The sequence below is a fragment of the Lampetra planeri genome, unplaced genomic scaffold (assembly GCF_965212315.1).
Source record: "Lampetra planeri unplaced genomic scaffold, kcLamPlan1.2.h2 scaffold_424, whole genome shotgun sequence".
Taxonomy (NCBI): domain Eukaryota; kingdom Metazoa; phylum Chordata; class Hyperoartia; order Petromyzontiformes; family Petromyzontidae; genus Lampetra; species Lampetra planeri.
The window spans coordinates 19,161-43,743 of record NW_027615247.1 but is presented as its reverse complement, the minus strand read 5'-3'; the positions used below and the strand labels follow the sequence as shown (position 1 = coordinate 43,743).

Sequence of the window (24,583 nt, the reverse complement as noted above, 5' to 3'; positions counted from 1 at the left end):
ATACGCTGTATTTCCACAATTTCTCATTCGTCGGCTGAGTTCGACACTGAAGAATAAAGGGTTGGTCGATTATATTAGTGGGTGGTGTGCAAAGCAAACGGAGTGTGTCTCCTCTGTGGTCTATAGTGACATCTTGAGTACAAATGAAAAATAACGGGTGTCAGCAGATACCTCAAAACAAACTAGTCATCATACCTCAAAACTAGATAAACCAATTTTAAGATGTTATTTTAAATGTTAGGAAAATATATGTTCTTATAATTTGCCAGATTAAAATAAATAAACTGTATGTTAAGTGTCAAATAGATTCAAGAACAAAACTGTCTTCATTCTTCTGTCACACATGTTCATCACTACAGCACCAGCGATGGTCCTCAGAAAGAAACAGCCTTAGTTAGTCGCTTCAGCATCATGGACATTCACAGAGACCAACTTCCAGTTCAGGTAGAAGAGAGAAAAACTTTGTTGATAGAGAGACAAGGTTAATTGAAAAAGAATCCCCTCCAAAATGCAACACCAACAACTCTGCTCAGACTAGAAAATACAACTGTGTTCTGAGGTCCATGAGCTACTGTCAACAAAAAATAATCATGTTTGGAAGGTACAAAAACAAAACAAAACAAACCAACAACCCACTTTTCAACTATGTGTTAAAAAACAGCCAGAACACGCCATATGGTTATCCAAAAACAATTAATTGCCATCGAGAAAGTCTAAAAGGACACAAAAGCTTCGGGAAAACCAATTTCAGCACCAAGGACAGAGAGACCTAATCAATAAGAATTTAAGTTAACTGTGTTGCCGGAGAACTAACACAGTCTCCAAATATGTTTGTATGTTGAACTCCAGCAAACAATTTGCAGGTTAAACTTCATTCTGTTTTATTAAAAGATCATGAATGAACACTCACTTCAAGGCTACTTTGGTTAAACATGATCAAACATTACACTACATGGAAAAAAGGATGAAAATACAATTGTATTTTTATAAATATGAAGCAAAAAAAATTATGAAATGATGTTTGAAAACAGTGAGTATTATATTATTGTGTGATTCCATGTCATAAACAGAGAAAACAAGCACCAAAAGACAGAAGCCTAATCGGCCTAAACAGGTCTCAAGCTGCAACTCCAAAGAAAACAACCACAATACACCGGTACAGGAAAATGCACTGAGTGTTTGAAACACAAACAAGTAAGATAACTGCACAACTGCACACAAAGTGCAATGAATTAATCAATAACTGAAAAGGTAAGAAAGAAAGAAAGAAAGAAAGCGAGAAAGAAAGAAAGAGAGAAAGAAAGAAAGAAAGAGAGAGAAAGAAAGAAAGAAAAACAAATGAATGACAATAAATGCAAGAACAAGTACAACAACAAATGCAGGGTGTCAGTGAGTGCATCAGAAAGACAACCATTTTGCAGAAACTGGGGCAGAGGAAAGAGTAAATATTTGCGTTGATATACAACAGTTTAGTATAAACTGTGTCAGCAAATGAACATGTGGAAGAATATTTCAAAAACACTGTCAAAGTTGATTTGAAGATTCAGTAACAATGGACAGGGGAACCTTACACCCCTGGGTGTCAGTCTACAGCCCAGTTTATATATGCAGCAGTACTTCTACACTGACATTCACTCAGCAAACTAAGAAAGCCAGTTGCCTCACATTAAAACCAGCAAGTTTCTATGACAGGGATGACTGGGAACCTTCACAGAACTTATTCAGGAATAATATTTATATTCAGAAAACATTCATGTTTGGATCGTAGGACTCAGGATAAAGTTTTACCAAAACAAACCAATTAAAAGTATCAATTCAATGGCCAGAGGAAAGCAGAAAATAATAGGTTGGTCATTGAAATTTACAATCAGAAGTCAGTGACGTATGCCTACCTCAGGAAGAGTATCACTGTCTCCAAAAACATCAGCAAAGTCAGATGGACTTTTCCTCGGAGTCTGGTCAGCAGGCAGCGTGTTGTCATTGTAAGAAGAGACGAACTTAAAGTCACTGGTTCGAGAACCTGTCGTCAAGTAGGTGTCATAGTTGTACGCGCTGCGTAAAGTTGCTGTGCCGTCAACATCTGCGTAATTAGGAGGCAGATAAGCGCTGGGGATGGCAACTGCTCCATCAAACAACAGTCTGGGCTTTCTCCTGCGACAAAACCTCACACCCAGGACGATGATGATGAAGGTGAGAAAAAAGGTGGACACAGACACCAGCGCGATGATCAGATACGACGTCAGCTTGGAATTCTTCTCCTCAGAAGAAATGTCCTTCAGTTCCGTCACCTCAGCCAAGTTATCAGAAATAAGTAGATTCATGGAGCAGGTGGCAGACAGAGAGGGCTGTCCGTTATCTTTCACCGACACGATCAGGTTCTGTTTCATGCTGTCAGACTCGGAAATGTCCCGCTGTGTTCGGATCTCTCCGCTGTGGAGACCGATAGTGAAAAGTCCCGGATCGGTGGATCTGACGATGTGATAGGACAGCCAGGCGTTCTGTCCGGAGTCCGCGTCCACCGCGATGACTTTGGACACCAGAGAGCCTCCGTGTGCGGCTTTGGGGACCAGCTCGGTCATGAAGGAGTTGCCCTCCGGGGTGGGGTACAGGATCTGAGGACAGTTGTCATTCACATCCGATATGAACACACTGACGGTCACGTTGCTGCTCAGAGGAGGAGAACCGTTGTCTCTGGCCATCACGTGGACCTTGAAGCTCCTCAGCTGTTCATAGTCAAAGGACCTCACAGCGTGGATCACCCCCGTGTCTCCGTTAACAGACAGATAGGAGGACACCGGGCACCGTTCACCTCACCGGCTAACAGAGAATAAATCACTGTACCGTTCTGTCTCCAGTCGGGGTCTCGAGCGGTAACGGAACATAAAGTGGATCCAGGTTTGTTATTTTCACTGACGTATGCGCTGTAGGACTGTTCCTCAAACACAGGTGGGTTGTCGTTGATGTCTGCTACAGATAAGTGAACAGTCTTAGAGGAGGACAGAGGAGGAGAGCCCTCGTCAGTGGCACTGATTGTAATGTTGTAGTCAGACACCAGTTCACGGTCCAGTTGTCCAGTAGTCACCAGAGAGTAATAGTTTTTAATAGAGGGAACTAACTTGAAAGGGGCGTTTTGCTGAATGGAGCAGCGGACCTGTTTGTTCTGTTCAGAGTCTCTGTCCTGAACGTTGATGATGCCCACCTCTGTACCAGGTGACACGTTCTCTGGAATCGGATTGGTCAGAGTCTTCAGTTGTATGTTCGGGGCGTTATCATTCGTGTCACTAATTTCAATAATTAGAGTTGAGTATGACACCAACCCAAGACCATCTTTAGCGCTTATCTGCATTTCATACGACGTCACCTTTTCATAATCAACAGCACCACTCACCCTCACCTCTCCGGTTTTGGGATGCAATGAAAACACGTTGTTATCGTCGTCTGAAACGTGATCAAATCCATATGTAATTTCACTATTCAAACCTTCGTCCGCATCACGTGCACTTACAGTAATCACCAACGTACCAATCGGAGAATTCTCAGGCAAACTGGCTTTATACACGTTCTGGCTAAACACTGGTACATTGTCATTAGCGTCCAGTACACTGACGTGTATGACTACTGTACCCGATCTGCGAGGGGAGCCGCCGTCAAATGCAGTAAGCAAGAGCATAATCTCTTTCTTATCTTCTCTGTCTAATTCTTTGTCTAGGACCAATTCACAGTACTTACGGCCCCCAGTTTTAGAGTTTACGTTCAGTCGAAAATGTTCATTTTGCTGAAGTGTGTAACCTTGAACTGCATTTTCACCGATATCTCCATCATGTGCTTCTCCTAGAAGAAACCGTTCACCTTTGTGTGCCGATTCCCGAATTTCAAATTTAAGCGAATCCTCTTTAAACTGTGGCGAATTGTCGTTGATGTCTTCAACGCGGATACTAATACGATGCAGTTCTAATGGGTTTTCGAGTACGAGTTCCTGTTTGAGGGAGCACGATGCCTTTTTCCCACAGAGCCCCTCTCTGTCGATCCTTTCTTGTACAATTAAATCTCCTGTGTTGAGGTTTACACTGCAGTACTGAACATTGTTATCCTCAGAATCAATACGTGCTTTGCGAGCGGACAGTCTGCCCAAATCCAGTCCAAGGTCCTTGGCAATATTTCCGATTACAGATCCGCGTTTCATCTCCTCGGGGATGGAGTAGCTCACGTCTCCATTGATGGGGATGGGAAAAAAGGAACAGTGTGGAGAAGCTGTAGCAGTAAAACGCAAATCCAACCAGCCCCATGGTTATTCCCGAATTAAGGGAAAGGTTTAAATTCATAAAAGAACAATAGGAATAATGAAGAGGTTATTCCATCCGGTATTCAGAACGTGTTACAAAGCAGTCTTGCCCCTGACGAGTCCCACCCAACGCTGCACTACACCCGATCTGCTTTTGTGTTTGCTGACGTATATGGGTGGGAGGTGAAGGGCTTTCCCGTCTATTAGCGCATACTGACACCTAGAGCACATCTGTAAAATGACACTGGTTGATATGACTAAAATGTCAACGTGCCGTTACAATAGTTTAAAAGGGGCCAATCATGTAATTTTTAAACACGTGATGCATCCACAAAAATATACAGATATTTTTCCATTGGATTATAGTCAATTAAGAAACCAAACTTCAAGACAAAAACTAAGTCGTTTCATTTCAAGTAGGATGTGATATGTTACAGCAGGAGATTGTGCTGAAGACATGCAGATGAACCGAAACGTGAGTTCAGGACCACGGACAGAGAAAATTGAAGAGCGTGACTGAACACGTTTTCTATTAAAGAGGGAAACTGAGAAAACAACGAAGAAGTAAATAAAAGTCAAAGGAGATTGAACTGTTGATGAAACACTGTCAGCTAACTGTGCAGAGTAGGTATAGTGAACAATAGTGTGTGTGTCGTGTGTGCGCATGCCTGGGGAGTATCTATGTGATTGTGGTGAGGAGGGAAAAAAGTCAAGCGTCTTCAAATTTACAAAAACAAAGATTATAAAACTTCCAGAAATGAAGGTCAAATCTCGTGGAGAGGATCATATTCACGGACATCTGAGGAGGTCTATCTTAATATAAGAATACATATTGTGATCTTCTTGTTTTGTGATCTTCTGCAATCGATAAAATAAACAACAACAAACAAGAAAACGCAGTGGTCACAACATGACCCACAAATGAATTGTATTACATACCTGTCTATGTCAGGAGAGCAGTTAAAGTTGAGCCAAAATAACTATTTAGCTGAAATGAAGGGAACATCCTTGTCTGTATTTGGCGGAGGATTTCTTTTGGAATATTTCGACAAAATATTTCAATCTGAACACCACGCCTCAGAATCCAGACATTGTTAGTTAACACTGAGGGAGTCTAACAATGGCAGATACTATAAGTAGAGATCAGCACCAAAGTCAGATCGTCACCAAAAGCGAACACATTAGACCGCGAATTTGTCAATGACACGGTAACAATTGAACTAAGGAGAAACATGTTCCTCCCTCAGATGAACTATCACTGTCTCCAAAAACATCAGCAAAGTCAGATGGACTTCAAATCAACCGCCAGAGAAGCCAAAAATAATAGGTTGGTGTTCGAAGTTAAACAAGAAGTCAGTGACGTATGCCTACCTCAGGTAGAGTATCACTGTCTCCAAACACATCAGCAAAGTCAGACGTGCTTTTCCTCAGAGTCTGGTCAGCAGGCAGTGTGTTGTCATTGTATGAAGAGACGAACTTAAAGTCACTGGTTCGAGAACCTGTCGTCAAGTAGGTGTCATAGTTGTACGCGCTGCGTAAAGTTCCTGTGCCGTCGACATCTGCGTAATTAGGAGGCAGATAAGCGCTGGGGATGGCAACTGCTCCATCAAACAACAGTCTGGGCTTTCTCCTGCGACAAAACCTCACACCCAGGACGATGATGATGAAGGTGAGAAAGAAGGTGGACACAGACACCAGCGCGATGATCAGATACGACGTCAACTTGGAATTATTCTCCTCGGAAGAAATGTCCTTCAGTTCCGTCACCTCAGCCAAGTTATCAGAAATAAGTAGATTCATGGAGCAGGTGGCAGACAGAGAGGGCTGTCCATTATCTTTCACCGACACAATCAGGTTCTGTTTCATGCTGTCAGTCTCGGAAATGTCCCGCTGTGTTCGGATCTCTCCGCTGTGGAGACCGATAGTGAAAAGTCCCGGATCGGTGGATCTGACGATGTGATAGGACAGCCAGGCGTTCTGTCCGGAGTCCGCGTCCACCGCGATGACTTTGGACACCAGAGAGCCTCCGTGTGCGGCTTTGGGGACCAGCTCGGTCATGAAGGAGTTGCCCTCCGGGGTGGGGTACAGGATCTGAGGACAGTTGTCATTCACATCCGATATGAACACACTGACGGTCACGTTGCTGCTCAGCGGAGGAGAACCGTTGTCTCTGGCCATCACGTGGACCTTGAAGCTCCTCAGCTGTTCATAGTCAAAGGACCTCACAGAGTGGATCACCCCCGTGTCTCCGTTAACAGACAGATAGGAGGACACCGGGGCACCGTTCACCTCACCGGCTAACAGAGAATAAATCACTGTACCGTTTTGTCTCCAGTCGGGGTCTCGAGCGGTAACGGAACATAAAGTGGATCCAGGTTTGTTATTTTCACTGACGTATGCGCTGTAGGACTGTTCCTCAAACACAGGTGGGTTGTCGTTGATGTCTGCTACAGATAAGGGAACAGTCTTAGAGGAGGACAGAGGAGGAGAGCCCTCGTCAGTGGCACTGATTGTAATGTTGTAGTCAGACACCAGTTCACGGTCCAGTTGTCCAGTAGTCACCAGGGAATAATAGTTTTTGATAGAAGGAACTAACTTAAATGGGGCGTTTTGTTTAATAGAGCAGCGGACCTGTTGACTGTTATCAGAATCTGCATCCTGAACGTTGATGATGCCCACCTCTGTACCAGGTGACACGTTCTCTGGGATCGGATTGGTCAGAGATTTGACAAATACTATAGGTGCATTGTCATTCACATCCGTGATATCAATAATTACTTTTGCCTCTGACGACAGTCCATAACCATCTCTGGCCTCAACAAACACTTCATATTTGGACCCATCCTCATAATCTATTTGACCTATCACAGTAATTTCACCCGTTTTCTGATCTAGAGAAAAACGATGTCGTGATTTATCAGACAATCGACTGAATTCATAAGTAACCTCTCCATTCACACCTTCATCTGCGTCTGTTGCACTTACAGTGATAACTGGGGTTTTCAAAGGAGAGTTTTCCTTCAGTGTGGATGAATATACGGCCTGGGTAAAAACGGGGGCGTTGTCATTAGCATCAAGTACAATAACATGGATGACTACAGTACCAGACCTCTGAGGAGCTCCACCATCCACAGCCGTCAGCACTAATTTCATTTCCTGTCGTTCCTCTCTATCCAGCTCCTTGTCTAAAACCAATTCACCATACTTATTACCTGAACCCGTCGTCTGAATATTGAACACGAAATTCGGGTTTTGCTGCAATATGTAGCGTTGGACAGAATTCGTCCCTATATCAGCATCGTGCGCCGCATTAATACGATATCTGGCTCCTTTGACAGCAGACTCACTGATCTCCAGCTTCACTGTGTCTTTAGGGAAAACTGGTGCATTGTCATTTACGTCCTGAACTTGCAGGGACAACCGGTGTAACTCCAGCGGATTCTCCAGTAATACGTCGAATTTCAGAACACAGGAAGGTTTTTCTCCACAGTGTTCCTCTCGATCTATTCGGTCAGCAACGATTAAATCTCCGCTCTGAAGATTCATCCCGCAATAATGTTTGCTCTTTCCTTGAATATCAACTCGGGCTTTACGAGCAGAAAGCCTCCCCACCTCCAATCCGAGGTCTTTGGCGATATTTCCAATAACAGATCCTCGTTTCAGCTCCTCCTGGACTGAATAGCTCAGGTCTCCGTGAGTCGAGTGGGCCACAACAAAGAAAAACAGAAAGCCATAGGTCTGAATGAATCCCCACAGGTACATCCTTTGGCAGTAGTACTCAAACTAAAACAATGTGATTGAAACCGCTGTACACGCTGTATTTCCACAATTTTCTCAATCGTCGCCTGAGTTCGACACTGAAGAATAAAGGGAAGGTCGATTATATTAGTGGGTGGTGTGCAAAGCAAACGGAGTGTGTCTCCTCTGTTGGTCTATAGTGACATCTTGAGTACAAATGAAAAATAACGGGTGACAGCAGATTACCGCAAAACAAACTAGTCATCACACCTCAAAACGAGATAAACCAATTTTAAGATGTTATTTTAAATGTTAGGAAAATATATGTTATTATATTTTGCCAGATTAAAATAAATAAACTGTATGTTAAGTGTCAAATAGATTCAAGAACAAAACTGTCTTCATTCCTCTGTCACACATGTTCATCACTATAGCACCAGTGATGGTCCTCAGAAAGAAACAGCCTGAGTTTGTCGCTTCAGCATCATGGACATTCACAGAGACCAACTTCCAGTTCAGGTAGAAGAGAGAAAAGCTTTGCTGATAGAGAGACAATGTTCATTGAAAAAGAATCCCTCTAAATGCAACACCAACAGCTCTGCTCAAACTAGAAAATACTGCAGTATTCTGAGCTCCATGAGGTACTGTCAACAAAAAATAATCATGCTTGGAAGGGACAAAAAAAGAAAACAAAAAAAAAAAAAAAAAAAAAAAAAAAAAAACAAACAACTCACTTTTCAACTTAGTGTTAAAACCAGCCAGAACACACCATATGGTTATCCAAAAACAATTAATTGCCATTGAGAAAGTCTAAAAGGACACAAAAGCTTCGGGAAACTAAATACCAGCACCAAGGACAGAGACCTGAGCAATAAGAATTTAAGTGAATTGTGTTGCCGGAGAACTAACAGTCTCCAAATCTGTTTGTATGTTGAACTCTAGCAAACAATTTGCAGGTTAAACTTAGTTCTGTCATATTAATAGATCATGAATGAACACTCACTTCAAGGCTACTTTGGTTAAACATGATCAAACATTACACTACATGAAAAAAGGATGAAAATATAGTTGTATTTTTTTAAATATGAAGCAAAAAAAATCATTAAATGATGGTTGAAAACAGTGAGTATTATATTATTATGTGATTCCATGTCGTAAACAGAGAAAACAAGTACCAAAAGATAGCCAGAAGCCTCATCAGCCTAAACAGGTCTAAAGCCGAAACTCCATAGGAAACAACCACAATACACCGGTACAGGAAAATGCACAGAGTGTTTGAAACACAAACAAGTAAGATAATTGCACAACTGTACACAAAGTGCAATGAATTAATCAATAACTGAAAAAAAGGTAAGAAAGAAAGAATGACAAAAAATGAAAAAAAGGAGAACAAATGCAGTGTAGCGGACACCCTGCTTGGTATCATTCCTCCACATCCCTTTCTTACCACTTGTGAATCAGCCCATCTGAGGTCACACCAGCATGACCCCTGCTGAGTTCTCCTCAACACAGAACCTCCTTATCAAGATGGCACCAAGAGCCATCTTGAATGGGCCTCCTTCCTCTCAGTTCACTCTCTGGGCATCAAACCATAAAGATGTGATTGCTGACATAAGACAAACACCTTGCAGGGAGAAGAATCTTCCTCCCTTCCACAGTTTGTGACTCCAAAGACCCAAATCTCAAACTCCCCCCACTCTCTTCTTTCTCTTTTCCTGCATTCCTGAGCAGGACTGAGACTCTGAGATCCCTTTGTTTCATTTGTAACCTAACAAATGTATTAAACATATTATGTGTCCATGTGTCTCATGGTAATGTTATATACTCGGATATAAGAACATTACTTGTTTACTACCAGTTTACCTGAGGTTGATACTAGAATCATGGACGTTTTGATGTTTCATATTCAACAATGTTCCCTCTTCTGATGACGTACTCTGATGCCTTGCTACAGACTTCACCAACGTGAAATGTGTAATGCTGATACGTCTTTTCTCGATGTTCTTTCTTCTAGAATGTTCATTCTAGTATCCTTGAACCATTTCATATGTCATCTTCTTACAGATCCTGATTCTTTCTTATTGTTAGATAAGTAATGATGCTTAGTTATACTAGTTGTACTAGGATATCTATTCTTTAACCTCATGATACATTCTGTGCCAGTAGTTTACAAGAGTTCACACACTGGGTCATGGTGTTTGGAGAACGTTAACACAAACGATTAATCGTTGGCTCCAAACCACAGATGCGTGTCTCCTGGGGGCTGGTAGAGGCACCGAGCCCGCCAGTCGTAAATTACAACTAGTATCTCCTCCTCTAACTTGTTACTTGAGGTGTGATTGAACATTAACTTGACCAATTCATGCATAGTGATGAGTTATCTGAAACCACCTCTTCTCATGATAAAAGGGCAACACACCCTTTGTCCTACGAGCAGAGCAGAGCAGAGCAGATCAAATCATTTTCGGAGCAACCATTTTTCCAACATTTTTCCTTGAGCCCTCCTTTTTCTTTTACCAGAGTTCTGTACTCTCGCTCCTACAGAATTCTTCAAGTTTGTGCCGCACGTTCGTTCAGCTTAGCCTTCGCTTTCTTTCTTCGTAACCAAGTTGTGCCTCTTAAGCTTGAGTATTAGTGCCTAGAGTTAAACCTAAGTTTTTACACTTTTATTTTGGAGATTACAACTAGCAAACCGCTTTGTTGTAACAAATCCTATTTTTCTTCTTTTCATTTTTACGAGTTTTAGATTCTTGTTTTCGAGGATCACAAACGCCTAGCCAACGTTTCAATCCTCTCCACAAACCAGGAATCATTTTTGTCAGATCGTTATCAGAACTTTTGACAAAAAACTGAGCCACCTGCAGTCCAAACTGCATCTGAAGCCTCCAGCGCCATCAGCCAATCACCAGCTAAGGAACCGCTGGCGGGTTGCACTAAGTCGCTGATCAGGAAGCGCCATCGGCAGGACCAAACATCTGGAGAACACGACGCCGTTCAAGGACAACCCACTTTGGAGACATCGCATGCAGAATCCAGCATCACTGGGTCCCAGCCTCAGCTCCTGAAGTCAAGTAGGCTGTTACATCTCTGAGCTGCTCATAAGAGTTGATGTCAAAAGTCCAGTAACTGACACACACACACACACACACTGCTCATCAGCAGCGATTCTCACATACGATAGGTTAGTCATTAGTTCAGTTATTAAGGGATTAATAATTGATCAAGAACTATCTCCTATCACCATCACCCCGAGTTTACCTTTTGTCTTCTTTTACGTTCTGTGTCTGTTCTTTGTTTGTCTTGTGTTTTGTCATTTTAGTATTACATGTGTGTTATTAGTATTTAGTCAATAAATACATATCTTAAAACTCGTTGTTGCCTGTTTCCTTTGTGCGCAGAGACATGATCCATTGAATCTAAAAGATACCCTGTGCTGCCCATGAACAAAAACTGGGTTATTGCTACAGCAGGGTGTCAGTGAGTGCATCAGAAAAACAAACATGGGGACTGTTTCCGGTGGGTGGCGAGGATGGCCGCTTGAGACGCTCGCTCCGTCAAACCTGCAGCGAAACTTTAAATAACCTTGCGAGTGCTCGATGTGGAGACGTGATATCTCACATTCTGCTTGAAAGAAGACAACATGCCTCAAACCAACACCAAGAAATCGGGGAACCAGAGGTCCGTATCGACGTTTTCTGCAGTTAGCACCAGGGCTAACGACGAAGCTAATACGGCCACGGACATGTCACAGTCATTGTCAACCTGCTCGCCGACCAAGACCGACAGTGAAGTAGCTAAAGAGTTGGCCAGGATGTCGAAAGTCATCCAAGACACGTTTGAGATCCAGGACAAGAAATTAGTTGACATAAAAAGGTCTACTTCCGCGACTGAAACTAAATTGTCTGAGATCTCCGAACGTCTTAATCATGTTGAGGGCCGACTAGCATTCCTGGAAGATGCTAACCAAGAGTTGCAGGACAATCCCCGCGCCTCCCAGGAGGAAGTCGAGCAGCTCAGGCTAAAGTTGGACGACTTGGAGAACCGTGAGAGGAGAAACAACTTACGTTTTATCGGCTTCCCAGAAGGATGCGAGGGCAAAGATACACAAGCGTTCCTCTGCAAAGTTGTTCCCGGGATTTTCGGAATAGCCTTTGCTCAGAGTCTGGAGATTGACCGCGCACACAGGATCGGGGCCAGGAGACCATCAGGACCGGATCAACAACTACGTCCCAGGGCGCTCATCGCCAGATTCCTGAGGTTCCAGGACCGCGAGCGCATCGCGAATGCGGCGCGCCAACGGAAAACTACCTGGGACGGCCACAACATCATGGTGTTCCCGGACTACTCCAGGAGGGTCACTGAGAAGCGCATGGCCTTCTCCGATTGCAAGAAGCTTCTGCACAATCGCCAGATGAAGTTCTCCTTGGTCTACCCAGCTCATCTCATCATCCACACACCGGAAGGACGCCGCACATTCGAGGATCCGAAGAAGGCGCTTTCCTTCATCCACTCGTTGGGGTAGCGGGCTCCCCTTGCCGGGGAGTGCCTGGATCTCTCCCGGGTCTGGTATGTTATCCCCGCGGGGATCTGTAAGTACTTCGCATCAACTCGGGGAGGACTCTGGATTGCTTTAGGGGTTTTATTATTTGTTGCCTCGGGAGTGGAATAGGTGGCGGTTCAGAACTGTTGCTCTCTCTTTTGTTTTGTTGTGAAATGCTCTTCTCTCTTTTCACTTGTTTATCTAGATCGCTAAGAGCTGCTTAAGGAATGTGTATGTATGTATATATATACATATATATATATATATTTTTTTTTTAAAAGGGGAAACTTAGTGCACTGTTTGTTTTGATCTATGCATGATTGGGGCGTTCGTATTCTCGCTCAGCGGGCACTCGCAATGTTGGGACCTTGGCCGTGTTGCGCCCGCGGGGCCGGGTGCGTGGGGCGCTGTGAATCGGCTGCCCTGGTGCGCGCGGGCCGCGGGCGCGCGCGGCCTTTAACATTATGCAGGACAGCGGACGGGACTTAAAGTTACGGTCCAAGGATTTGTGTTGTTGACATGTCGTTTAGGGGATGTCTTATTTGTCTTAGTTTGTTTGTGTTTTTGTTCCAGGGGTTCTGCTTTGTTCATGTGTCAGGGTTTGGGGATGGGAGCCCACCGACAGCTGTTTATGTGGTTTGGTATGACACTTTGCTCTTTGTTGAAGCTATTCTGACCCTTGATTGGGAAGTGGTTATTTCGATTTTGAATATTTTACAGCCTCCATAAACACATGAGTGATCTCAAAATCGTTTCGCTTAATGTTAAAGGGTGTAACCATGTCATTAAGCGTCAGAAAATTCTATCTTTCTTAAAGAAACAGAAATGCCATATTGCCTTTCTCCAAGAGACTCACCTTTCTGACCTTGAACATATTAAACTTAGGAGGAGCTGGGTGGGCCAAGTTTTTTATTCATCATACAACTCTAAAAGCAGAGGGGTTGCTATTCTTTTACACCGAAGCCTGCCCTTTACCTTAGACAGAACAATAACTGATAAAGAGGGGCGCTATGTACTTCTGTCTGGTTATCTTTATGGTGAACTCATAGTTGTTGGTGATATATATGCTCCTAACAATTATGATGCCTCATTTCTACCTAAACTTCTTTCAGATCTGGCAACATTTTCCTCCACTTACGTGCTTTTGGGCGGCGACTTTAACTGTGTACTTGATCCAAATGTGGACCTATCACCCCCACGTTCAACTCTCACCACAAAAACTGTAAAAACTCGTGAATTTACCAATGATCTAGATTTGTATGATGCTTGGAGAGTGCTTCACCCATTGGATAAGGAATACACTTTCTTCTCAAGTCCTCATCGAACGTTATCTAGGATAGATTACTTTCTATCTTCAAGAACTGTTTTGGAGAGAGTGGTGGACTGTACAGTTGGCATTAAATTCCTATCTGATCATAACCCAGTTAGTATAACTATTTCCCCCCCGTATGGAGACCCAGCCTGTAGACACTGGTGACTGAATCCGACTCTATTGAGCAGTGACCATTTTGTTGAATATATTTCTATGGAATGGCAGCACTTCATGTCCATTAACAAAACCCCAGATATAAGTCCCTCTATTCTATGGGAAACTGCTAAAGCATATATACGTGGCTGTGTTATGTCCTATGCTTCAGCACGAAAGAAAGATGCTCTTAGGAAACAATTGGATCTGGAGAAAATGATAGCTGAGCTAGAGTTTATATCCTCCCGTAGCAGTGCCCTGGCTAAACAATTGGAAGCGGCGCGTTCTGCTCTTAACCAATTGTCATCTACAAAAGCAGAAACACACATTTTTTTTTGCTAAACATAGATTATTTGAATCTGGTAATAAACCTGGCAGGTTACTGGCTCGCTTAGCTCGTGCTAAAACCGACTCAAAGATAATCCCCTCTCTCCTGGACGGGAATGGGAAGAGACATCTTTATTCTGCTGGCATAAACCAGGTAATGAGATCTTTCTATAAGGATCTTTATCATTCTGATGGTGGTTCCACGTCTGAAGACCGATTCAGGTTTCTTGAGAGTATCCAATTGCCCAATCTGTCGGATGATCAAAAAGCTGAGTTATGTAAACCAATTAGTAAAGAAGAAGTATCAGAAGCCATAAAGTCGCTTAAAGGAGGGAAAGCACCTGGACCTGATGGCTTCGGACCAGAGTTCTACAAAAAATTTGAGCAATTACTAATTGGCCCTCTTACAGACATGTATTTAGACTCTTTTAGCAATGGTAGCCTCCCTTCTACCCTCAGTCTAGCTAACATTTCAGTCATCTTGGAAAAAGATAAACCACCTGATCAATGTGGTTCTTACAGACCTATTAGTTTAATTTCAGTTGACAGTAAACTGCTTTCAAAACTGCTTGCTAAACGCTTGGAAAATTTACTCCCAATTCTTATAAATCCGGATCAGACAGGTTTCGTACAAGGGCGTCACTCGACCAGGAATGTGAGAAGGCTTCTTAATATTATTCAATATACCAACCAAAATAAGCAGAAAGCATTAGCCGTTTCTCTAGATGCTGAAAAAGCCTTCGATAGGGTTGAGTGGGACTATTTATTTGATGTATTGGAAAGATTTGGTCTGGGGGGAGACTTCATAAAATGGATCAGAACCATCTACCACTCACCAAAAGCAGTCGTCATAACTAATGGCCGACGCTCTGACTCTTTCACTATTGCTCGTGGGGTGCGACAGGGTTGCCCGCTTAGTCCTCTCCTGTTTGCTTTAGCCTTGGAACCACTTGCTGAAAAACTGCGATCTCACCCTGGTATCAAAGGAGTAACAATAGGGAACACGGAACATAAAATAGCCGCCTATGCCGATGACCTTCTTTTATTTCTGTCCGCCCCTAAGACATCTATCAAAGCCTCTCTTGCAGTTTTCAATGAGTTTAGCACCATATCAGGATATAAGATTAATTTCCATAAATCAGAAGCTATGCCACTGGGGGGCTGGAAAAATAGCACAGAAATATCAGATAACTTCCCATTTAAATGGTCAACCTCTGGCTTTGTTTATTTGGGAATCAAAATAACCCCGGACTTAAAGGACATGTGGAAATCTAATTTTACTCCTAGTTTCAATGCAGTTAAAAAGGACCTGGAACGTTGGCATGATCTCCCCCTTTCTCTGATGGGTCATGTCAGCCTCATCAAAATGAATGTCCTCCCACGTCTGCTTTATCCGTTGCAGATGCTCCCTCTATATTTAACAAAAAAAATAAACTGTCTCATAGAAAGGGCGTTTTCCAAATTTATTTGGCATGGGAAAAAACCTAGAATAAAACTTAAAACACTTCAGCTGACATCTGACGTGGGGGGCCTTTCTGTGCCCAATCTGATTTTTTATAACTGGGCATGCCATGCTCGAGTTTTCTGGGTGTGGCTGCGTGCCTATCGTAGGGGGGAGACTTGTGTAGACTCCTGGGCGTGTGCTCCATACTCCCCGTGGGGTCTCCTTACCTGTGACCCCAAGAATATCAATAATTAAGCATAATCCCATAATTTATAATAGTATTAAAGTCTGGCGTGATATCAGTAAACATCTGGGATGGAGGGAGAGGAAATCTCTGCTCTCTCCTATTACACTCAATCCCGATTTCCCTGCAGGCACCGGATCACCTGTGTTCTCCTCCTGGAGAGACAGAGGGATTCATGTAATCGGCGATTTATACAGAGACAATAATTTATTATCTTTCCAGCAACTTAGAGAATTATTTGACATCCCTCAGCATCACTTTTTTGGTTATCTACAATTAAGGCATTTTATTTTATCTAACCTTTCCTCCACCGACAATTTTTGTTACAGTGATGTAGAAAAATTCATTTTAGAACGACAAAAATTGAAACAATTCATTTCTGCTGCTTACACCTCTCTTACTTCCTCTGCCACGTATTTGATACCAGACATTTCTCGTAAATGGGAGGAAGATCTGAATTCAGAATACATTGAGGATGACTGGCAGGCAGCGATACAGCTAGTTAAGTCAACCTTCATATGTAATAGTCTATGGGAAATCCAGTTTAAGATCATACACAGATTACACATCACGCCAGTCTTAAGACATAAATTCGACAAATCACTATCACCCCTCTGCAACAAATGTCACTCCGACAGGGGGACACATTTTCACTGTTTTTGGGAGTGCCGGTTGATCACCAGATTTTGGACAAACATCACTAGTGTGCTCAGTAATATATTCAAGAGGAGGATTATCAAAGACGCTGGTGTCTTCCTTCTGGGTCTCCCTTCTAGAGATTTCTGTCTTCCCACACTACATTACAAATTGTTTGATAAACTGCTTCTCATTGCACGAAAGTGTATACTGCTTAATTGGGTGAACGACTCCCCACCTACTGTCACTGTCTGGTATAAACAGGTTTTCAGTATGCTGCCTCATGAGAGGTTGCATGCTGCTGTAATGGGTCATGATGGGAGGTTTCTGGAGATATGGTCGCCTTTTTTGAATTATATTCCACGCCACCTGAGAAAACACTTCTTAGTGGTGGACCTCTGCATGTGCAGAGGCCCCCTTCATGATGTGGGCTGATTGTTTACTTATTTATTCAGTTATTTATTTTTATGGGGCTATTCATGACTGGTTGCTGCCTGAACATGACTACTGTTTTAATACGTTTTAATATGTTTTACGTATTCTGATTATTACTGTTTAGGTTTGTTGTTGTTTTTTTTTTTTTTTTTCTCTTTTGCAGCATGTTGTGGTATATTTTCAGCTAACTTACTTCACTACATTTGGCTGTCGGTGGGTGGGGGACTGTGGGTTTGTTTGTTTGCTTGTTTGTTTGTTTTTGGTGTGTTTTTTTTTTGGGTGGAATGTTGTAATACTCAAAACTCAATAAATAAACATGGAGAAAAAACAAACATGTTGCAGAAACAGGGGCCGAGGAAAGAGTAAATATTTGGCGTTGATATACAACAGTTTAGTATAAACTGTGTCAGCAAATGAGCGTGTGGAAGAATTTTCAAAAACACTGTCAAACTTGATTTGATGATTCAGTTACAATGGACAGGGGAACCTCACTCCCCTTGGTGTCAGTCAAAAGTCCAATCTATATATGCAACAGAACTTCTACACTGACATTCACTCAGCAAACTAAGAAAGCCAGTTGCCTCAGATTAAAACCAGCAAGTTTCTATGACAAGGATGACCGAGAACCCTTCATAGAACTTATTCAGGAAGAACATTTATATTCAGAAAAAATATTCATGTTTGGACCGTAGAATTCAGTGTTAGGTTTTACCAAAACAAACCCATTAAAAGTATCAACTCAATGGCCAGAGAAAGCAGAAAAGATTAGGTTGGTCATTGAAATTTACAATCAGAAGTCAGTGATGTATGCCTACCTCAGGTAGAGTATCACTGTCTCCAAAAACATCAGCAAAGTCAGATGGACTTTTCCTCAGAGTCTGGTCAGCAGGCAGCGTGTTGTCGTTGTAAGAAGAGACGAACTTAAAGTCACTGGTTCGAGAACCTGTCGTCAAGTAGGTGTCATAGTTGTACGCGCTGCGTAAAGTTGCTGTGCCGTCAACATCTGCGTAATTAGGAGGCAGATAAGCGCTGGGGATGGCAACTGCTCCATCAAACAACAGTCTGGGCTTTCTCCTGCGACAAAACCGCACACCCATGACGATGATGATGAAGGTGAGAAAGAAGGTGGACACAGACACCAGCGCGATGATCAAATACGACGTCAGCTTGGAATTCTTCTCCTCAGAAGAAATGTCCTTCAGTTCCGTCACCTCAGCCAAGTTATCAGAAATAAGTAGATTCATGGAGCAGGTGGCAGACAGAGATGGCTGTCCGTTATCTTTCACCGACACAATCAGGTTCTGTTTCATGCTGTCAGACTCGGAAATGTCCCGCTGTGTTCGGATCTCTCCGCTGTGGAGACCGATAGTGAAAAGTCCCGGATCGGTGGATCTGACGACGTGATAGGACAGCCAGGCGTTCTGTCCGGAGTCCGCGTCCACCGCGATGACTTTGGACACCAGAGAGCCTCCGTGTGCGGCTTTGGGGACCAGCTCGGTCATGAAGGAGTTGCCCTCCGGGGTGGGGTACAGGATCTGAGGACAGTTGTCATTCACATCCGATATGAACACACTGACGGTCACGTTGCTGCTCAGCGGAGGAGAACCGTTGTCTCTGGCCATCACGTGGACCTTGAAGCTCCTCAGCTGTTCATAGTCAAAGGACCTCACAGCGTGGATCACCCCCGTGTCTCCGTTAACAGACAGATAGGAGGACACCGGGGCACCGTTCACCTCACCGGCTAACAGAGAATAAATCACTGTACCGTTTTGTCTCCAGTCGGGGTCTCGAGCGGTAACGGAACATAAAGTGGATCCAGGTTTGTTATTTTCACTGACGTATGCGCTGTAGGACTGTTCCTCAAACACAGGTGGGTTGTCGTTGATGTCTGCTACAGATAAGTGAACAGTCTTAGAGGACGACAGAGGAGGAGAGCCCTCGTCAGTGGCACTGATTGTAATGTTGTAGTCAGACACCTGTTCACGGTCCAGTTGTCCAGTAGTCACCAGGGAATAATAGTTTTTGATAGAAGGAACTAACTTAAAAGGGGCGTTTTGCTGAATGGAGCAGCGGACCTGTTTGTTCTGTTCAGAGTCTCTGTCCTGAACGTTGATGATGCCCACCTCTGTACCAGGTGACACGTTCTCTGGGATCGGATTGGTCAGAGATTTGACAAATACTACAGGTGCATTGTCATTCACATCAGTTATATCAATAATTACTTTTGCCTCTGAAGACAGTCCATAACCATCCTTGGCCTCAACAAACACTTCATATTTGGACCCATCCTCATAATCTATTTGACCTATCACAGTAATTTCACCAGTTTTCTGATCTAGTGAAAAAAGATGTCGTGATTTATCAGACAATCGGCTGAATTCATAAGTAACCTCTCCATTCACACCTTCATCTGCGTCTGTTGCACTCACAGTGATAACTGGGGTTTTCAAAGGAGAGTTTTCCTTCAGTGTGGATGAATATACGGCCTGGGTAAAAACGGGGGCGTTGTCATTAGCATCCAGTATAATAACATGGATGACTACAGTACCAGACCTCTGAGGAGCTCCACCATCCACAGCCGTCAGTAGTAATTTCATTTCCTGTCGTTCCTCTCTATCCAGCTCCTTGTCTAAAACCAGTTCACCATACTTACTACCTGAACCCGTCGTCTGAATATTGAACACGAAATTCGGGTTTTGCTGCAATATGTAGCGTTGAACAGAATTCGTCCCTATATCAGCATCGTGCGCCGCATTAATACGATATCTAGCTCCTTTGTCAGCAGACTCACGGATCTCCAGCTTCACTGTGTCTTTAGGGAAAACTGGTGCATTGTCATTTACGTCTTGAACTTGCAGGGACAACCGGTATAACTCCAGCGGATTCTCCAGTAATACGTCGAATTTCAGAACACAGGAAGGTTTTTCTCCACAGTGTTCCTCTCGATCTATTCGGTCAGCAACGATTAAATCTCCACTCTGAAGGTTCATCCCACAATACTGCTTGTCGCTTCCGTCCATTTCTACCCGAGGTTTACGAGAAGAAAGCCTCCCCACCTCCAATCCGAGGTCTTTGGCAATATTTCCAATAATAGATCCGCGTTTCAGCTCCTCCTGGACTGAATAGCTCAGGTCTCCGTGAGTCGAGTGGGCCACAACAAAGAAAAACAGAAAGCCATAGGTCTGAATGAATCCCCGCAGGTACATCCTTTGACAGAAGTACTCAAACGAAAACGATGTTATTTAAATCGTTATATACGCTGTTCTATTAGTATATTCTCATTCGTCGGCTGAGTTCAACACTGAAGAATAAAGGGTTGGTCGATTATATTAGTGGGTGGTGTGCAAAGCAAACGGAGTGCGTTTCCTCTGTTGGTCTATAGTGACATCTTGAGTACAAATGAAAAATAACGGGTGTCAGCAGATACCTCAAAACGAGATAAACCAATTTTAAGATGTTATTTTAAATTTTAGGAAAATATATGTTATTATATTTTGCCAGATTAAAATGAATAAACTGTATGTTAAGTGTCAAATAGATTCAAGAACAAAACTGTCTTCATTCTTCTGTCACACATGTTCATCACTACAGCACCAGCGATGGTCCTCAGAAAGAAACAGCCTTAGTTAGTCGCTTCAGCATCATGGACATTCACAGAGACCAACTTCCAGTTCAGGTAGAAGAGAGAAAAGCTTTGCTGATAGAGAGACAATGTTCATTGAAAAAGAATCCCTCCAAAATGCAACACCAACAACTCTGCTCAAACTAGAAAATACTGCAGTATTCTGAGCTCCATGAGGTACTGTCAACAAAACAAAATCGTGTTTGGAAGGTACAAAACAAAACAAAACAAACCAACAACCCACTTTTCAACTATGTGTTAAAAAACAGCCAGAACACGCCATATGGTTATCCAAAAACAATTAATTGCCATCGAGAAAGTCTAAAAAAACAGTCTACAAACGCTTCGGGAAAACCAATTTCAGCACCAAGGACAGAGACCTGACCAATAAGAATTTAAGTGAATTGTGTTGCCGGAGAACTAACAGTCTCCAAATCTGTTTGTATGTTGAACTCCAGCAAACAATTTGCAGGTTAAACTTCATTCTGTTATATTAAAATATCATGAATGAACACTTACTTCAAGGCTACTTTGGTTAAACATGATCAAACATTACACTACATGAAAAAAGGATGAAAATACAGTTGTATTTTTATAAATATGAAGCAAAAAAAATCATTAAATGATGTTTGAAAACAGTGAGTATTAAATTATTGTGTGATTTCATGTCGTATACAGAGAAAACAAGCACCAAAATATAGCCAGAAGCCTAATCGGCCTAAACAGGTCTCAAGCTGCAACTCCATAGAAAACAACCACAATACACCGGTACAGGAAAATGCACTGAGTGTTTGAAACACAAACAAGTAAGATAACTGCACAACTGCACACAAAGTGCAATGAATTAATCAATAACTGAAAAGGTAAGAAAGAAAGAAAGAAAGAGAGTAAGAAAGAAAGAAAGATAGAAAGCCTATAAATGCAAAAACAAGTACAACAACAAATGCAGGGTGTCAGTGAGTGCATCAGAAAGACAACCATTTTGCAGAAACTGGGGCAGAGGAAAGAGTAAATATTTGGCGTTGATATACAACAGTTTAGTATAAACTGTGTCAGCAGATGAACATGTGGAAGAATTTTCAAAAACACTGTCGAAGTTGATTTGATGATTCAGTAATAATGGACAGGGGAACCTTACACCCCTGGGTGTCAGTCAACAGCCCAGTTTATATATGCAGCAGAACTTCTACACTGACATTCACTCAGCAAACTAAGAAAGCCAGTTGCCTCACATTAAAACCAGCAAGTTTCTATGACAGGGATGACTGGGAACCTTCACAGAACTTATTCAGGAATAATATTTATATTCAGAAAACATTCATGTTTGGACCGTAGGACTCAGGATAAAGTTTTACCAAAACAAACCCATTAAAAGTATCAACTCAATGGCCAGAGAAAGCAGAAAATAATAGGTTGGTCATTGAAATTTACAACCAGAAGTCAGTGACGTATGCCTACCTGACGTAGAGTATCACTGTCTCCAAAAACATCAGCAAAGTCAGATGGACTTTTCCTCGGAGTCTGGTCAGCAGGCAGCGTGTTGTCATTGTAAGAAGAAACAAACTTAAAGTCACTGGTTCGAGAACCTGTCGTCAAGTAGGTGTCATAGTTGTACGCGCTGCGTAAAGTTCCTGTGCCGTCAACATCTGCGTAATTAGGAGGCAGATAAGCGCTGGGGATGGCAACTGCTCCATCAAACAACAGTCTGGGCTTTCTCCTGCGACAAAACCTCACACCCAGGACGATGATGATGAAGGTGAGAAAAAAGGTGGACACAGACACCAGCGCGATGATCAGATACGACGTCAGCTTGGAATTCTTCTCCTCAGAAGAAATGTCCTTCAGTTCCGTCACCTCAGCCAAGTTATCAGAAATAAGTAGATTCATGGAGCAGGTGGCAGACAGAGAGGGCTGTCCGTTATCTTTCACCGACACGATCAGGTTCTGTTTCATGCTGTCAGACTCGGAAATGTCCCGCTGTGTTCGGATCTCTCCGCTGTGGAGACCGATAGTGAAAAGTCCCGGATCGGTGGATCTGACGATGTGATAGGACAGCCAGGCGTTCTGTCCGGAGTCCGCGTCCACCGCGATGACTTTGGACACCAGAGAGCCTCCGTGTGCGGCTTTGGGGACCAGCTCGGTCATGAAGGAGTTGCCCTCCGGGGTGGGGTACAGGATCTGAGGACAGTTGTCATTCACATCCGATATGAACACACTGACGGTCACGTTGCTGCTCAGCGGAGGAGAACCGTTGTCTCTGGCCATCACGTGGACCTTGAAGCTCCTCAGCTGTTCATAGTCAAAGGACCTCACAGCGTGGATCACCCCCGTGTCTCCGTTAACAGACAGATAGGAGGACACCGGGGCACCGTTCACCTCACCGGCTAACAGAGAATAAATCACTGTACCGTTCTGTCTCCAGTCGTGGTCTCGAGCGGTAACGGAACATAAAGTGGATCCAGGTTTGTTATTTTCACTGACGTATGCGCTGTAGGACTGTTCCTCAAACACAGGTGGGTTGTCGTTGATGTCTGCTACAGATAAGTGAACAGTCTTAGAGGAGGACAGAGGAGGAGAGCCCTCGTCAGTGGCACTGATTGTAATGTTGTAGTCAGACACCAGTTCACGGTCCAGTTGTCCAGTAGTCACCAGAGAATAATAGTTTTTGATAGAAGGAACTAACTTAAATGGGGCGTTTTTGTTTAATAGAGCAGCGGACCTGTTGACTGTTATCAGAATCTGCATCCTGAACGTTGATGATGCCCACCTCTGTACCAGGTGACACGTTCTCGGGGATCGGATTGGTCAGAGATTTGACAAATACTACAGGTGCATTGTCATTCACATCCGTGATATCAATAATTACTTTTGCCTCTGACGACAGTCCATAACCATCTCTGGCCTCAACAAACACTTCATATTTGGACCCATCCTCATAATCTATTTGACCTATCACAGTAATTTCACCCGTTTTCTGATCTAGAGAAAAACGATGTCGTGATTTATCAGACAATCGACTGAATTCATAAGTAACCTCTCCATTCACACCTTCATCTGCGTCTGTTGCACTTACAGTGATAACTGGGGTTTTCAAAGGAGAGTTTTCCTTCAGTGTGGATGAATATACGGCCTGGGTAAAAACGGGGGCGTTGTCATTAGCATCAAGTATAACAACATGGATGACTACAGTCCCAGACCTCTGAGGAGCTCCACCATCCACAGCCGTCAGCAGTAATTTCATTTCCTGTCGTTCCTCTCTATCCAGCTCCTTGTCTAAAACCAGTTCACCATACTTACTACCTGAACCCGTCGTCTGAATATTGAACACGAAATTCGGGTTTTGCTGCAATATGTAGCGTTGGACAGAATTCGTCCCTATATCAGCATCATGCGCCGCATTAATACGATATCTGGCTCCTTTGTCAGCAGACTCACGGATCTCCAGCTTCACAGTGTCTTTAGGGAAAACTGGTGCATTGTCATTTACGTCTTGTACTTGCAGGGACAACCGGTGTAACTCCAGCGGATTCTCCAGTAATACGTCGAATTTCAGAACACAGGAAGGTTTTTCTCCACAGTGTTCCTCTCGATCTATTCGGTCAGCAACGATTAAATCTCCGCTCTGAAGATTCATCCCGCAATAATGTTTGCTCTTTCCTTGAATATCAACTCGGGCTTTACGAGCAGAAAGCCTCCCCACCTCCAATCCGAGGTCTTTGGCGATATTTCCAATAACAGATCCTCGTTTCAGCTCCTCCTGGACTGAATAGCTCAGGTCTCCGTGAGTCGAGTGGGCCACAACAAAGAAAAACAGAAAGCCATAGGTCTGAATGAATCCCCACAGGTACAT

General features: G+C 43.2%; 2 protein-coding genes across 2 annotated transcripts; both read right to left on the bottom strand.

The window, feature by feature from the left end:
- Nucleotides 1-1,874: 1,874 nt before the first annotated feature.
- Nucleotides 1,875-8,044, bottom strand: LOC144741111 (uncharacterized). Its single transcript, XM_078623747.1, is given in 4 exon segments — nt 1,875-2,800; nt 2,803-4,251; nt 5,222-5,225; nt 5,654-8,044. Coding segments are annotated over 4 exon segments (4,770 nt in total).
- Nucleotides 8,045-12,870: 4,826 nt separating this feature from the next.
- On the bottom strand, nt 12,871-24,583 carry LOC144741110 (uncharacterized). Its single transcript, XM_078623746.1, is given in 4 exon segments — nt 12,871-13,014; nt 17,927-20,332; nt 22,192-23,430; nt 23,432-24,583. Coding segments are annotated over 4 exon segments (4,941 nt in total).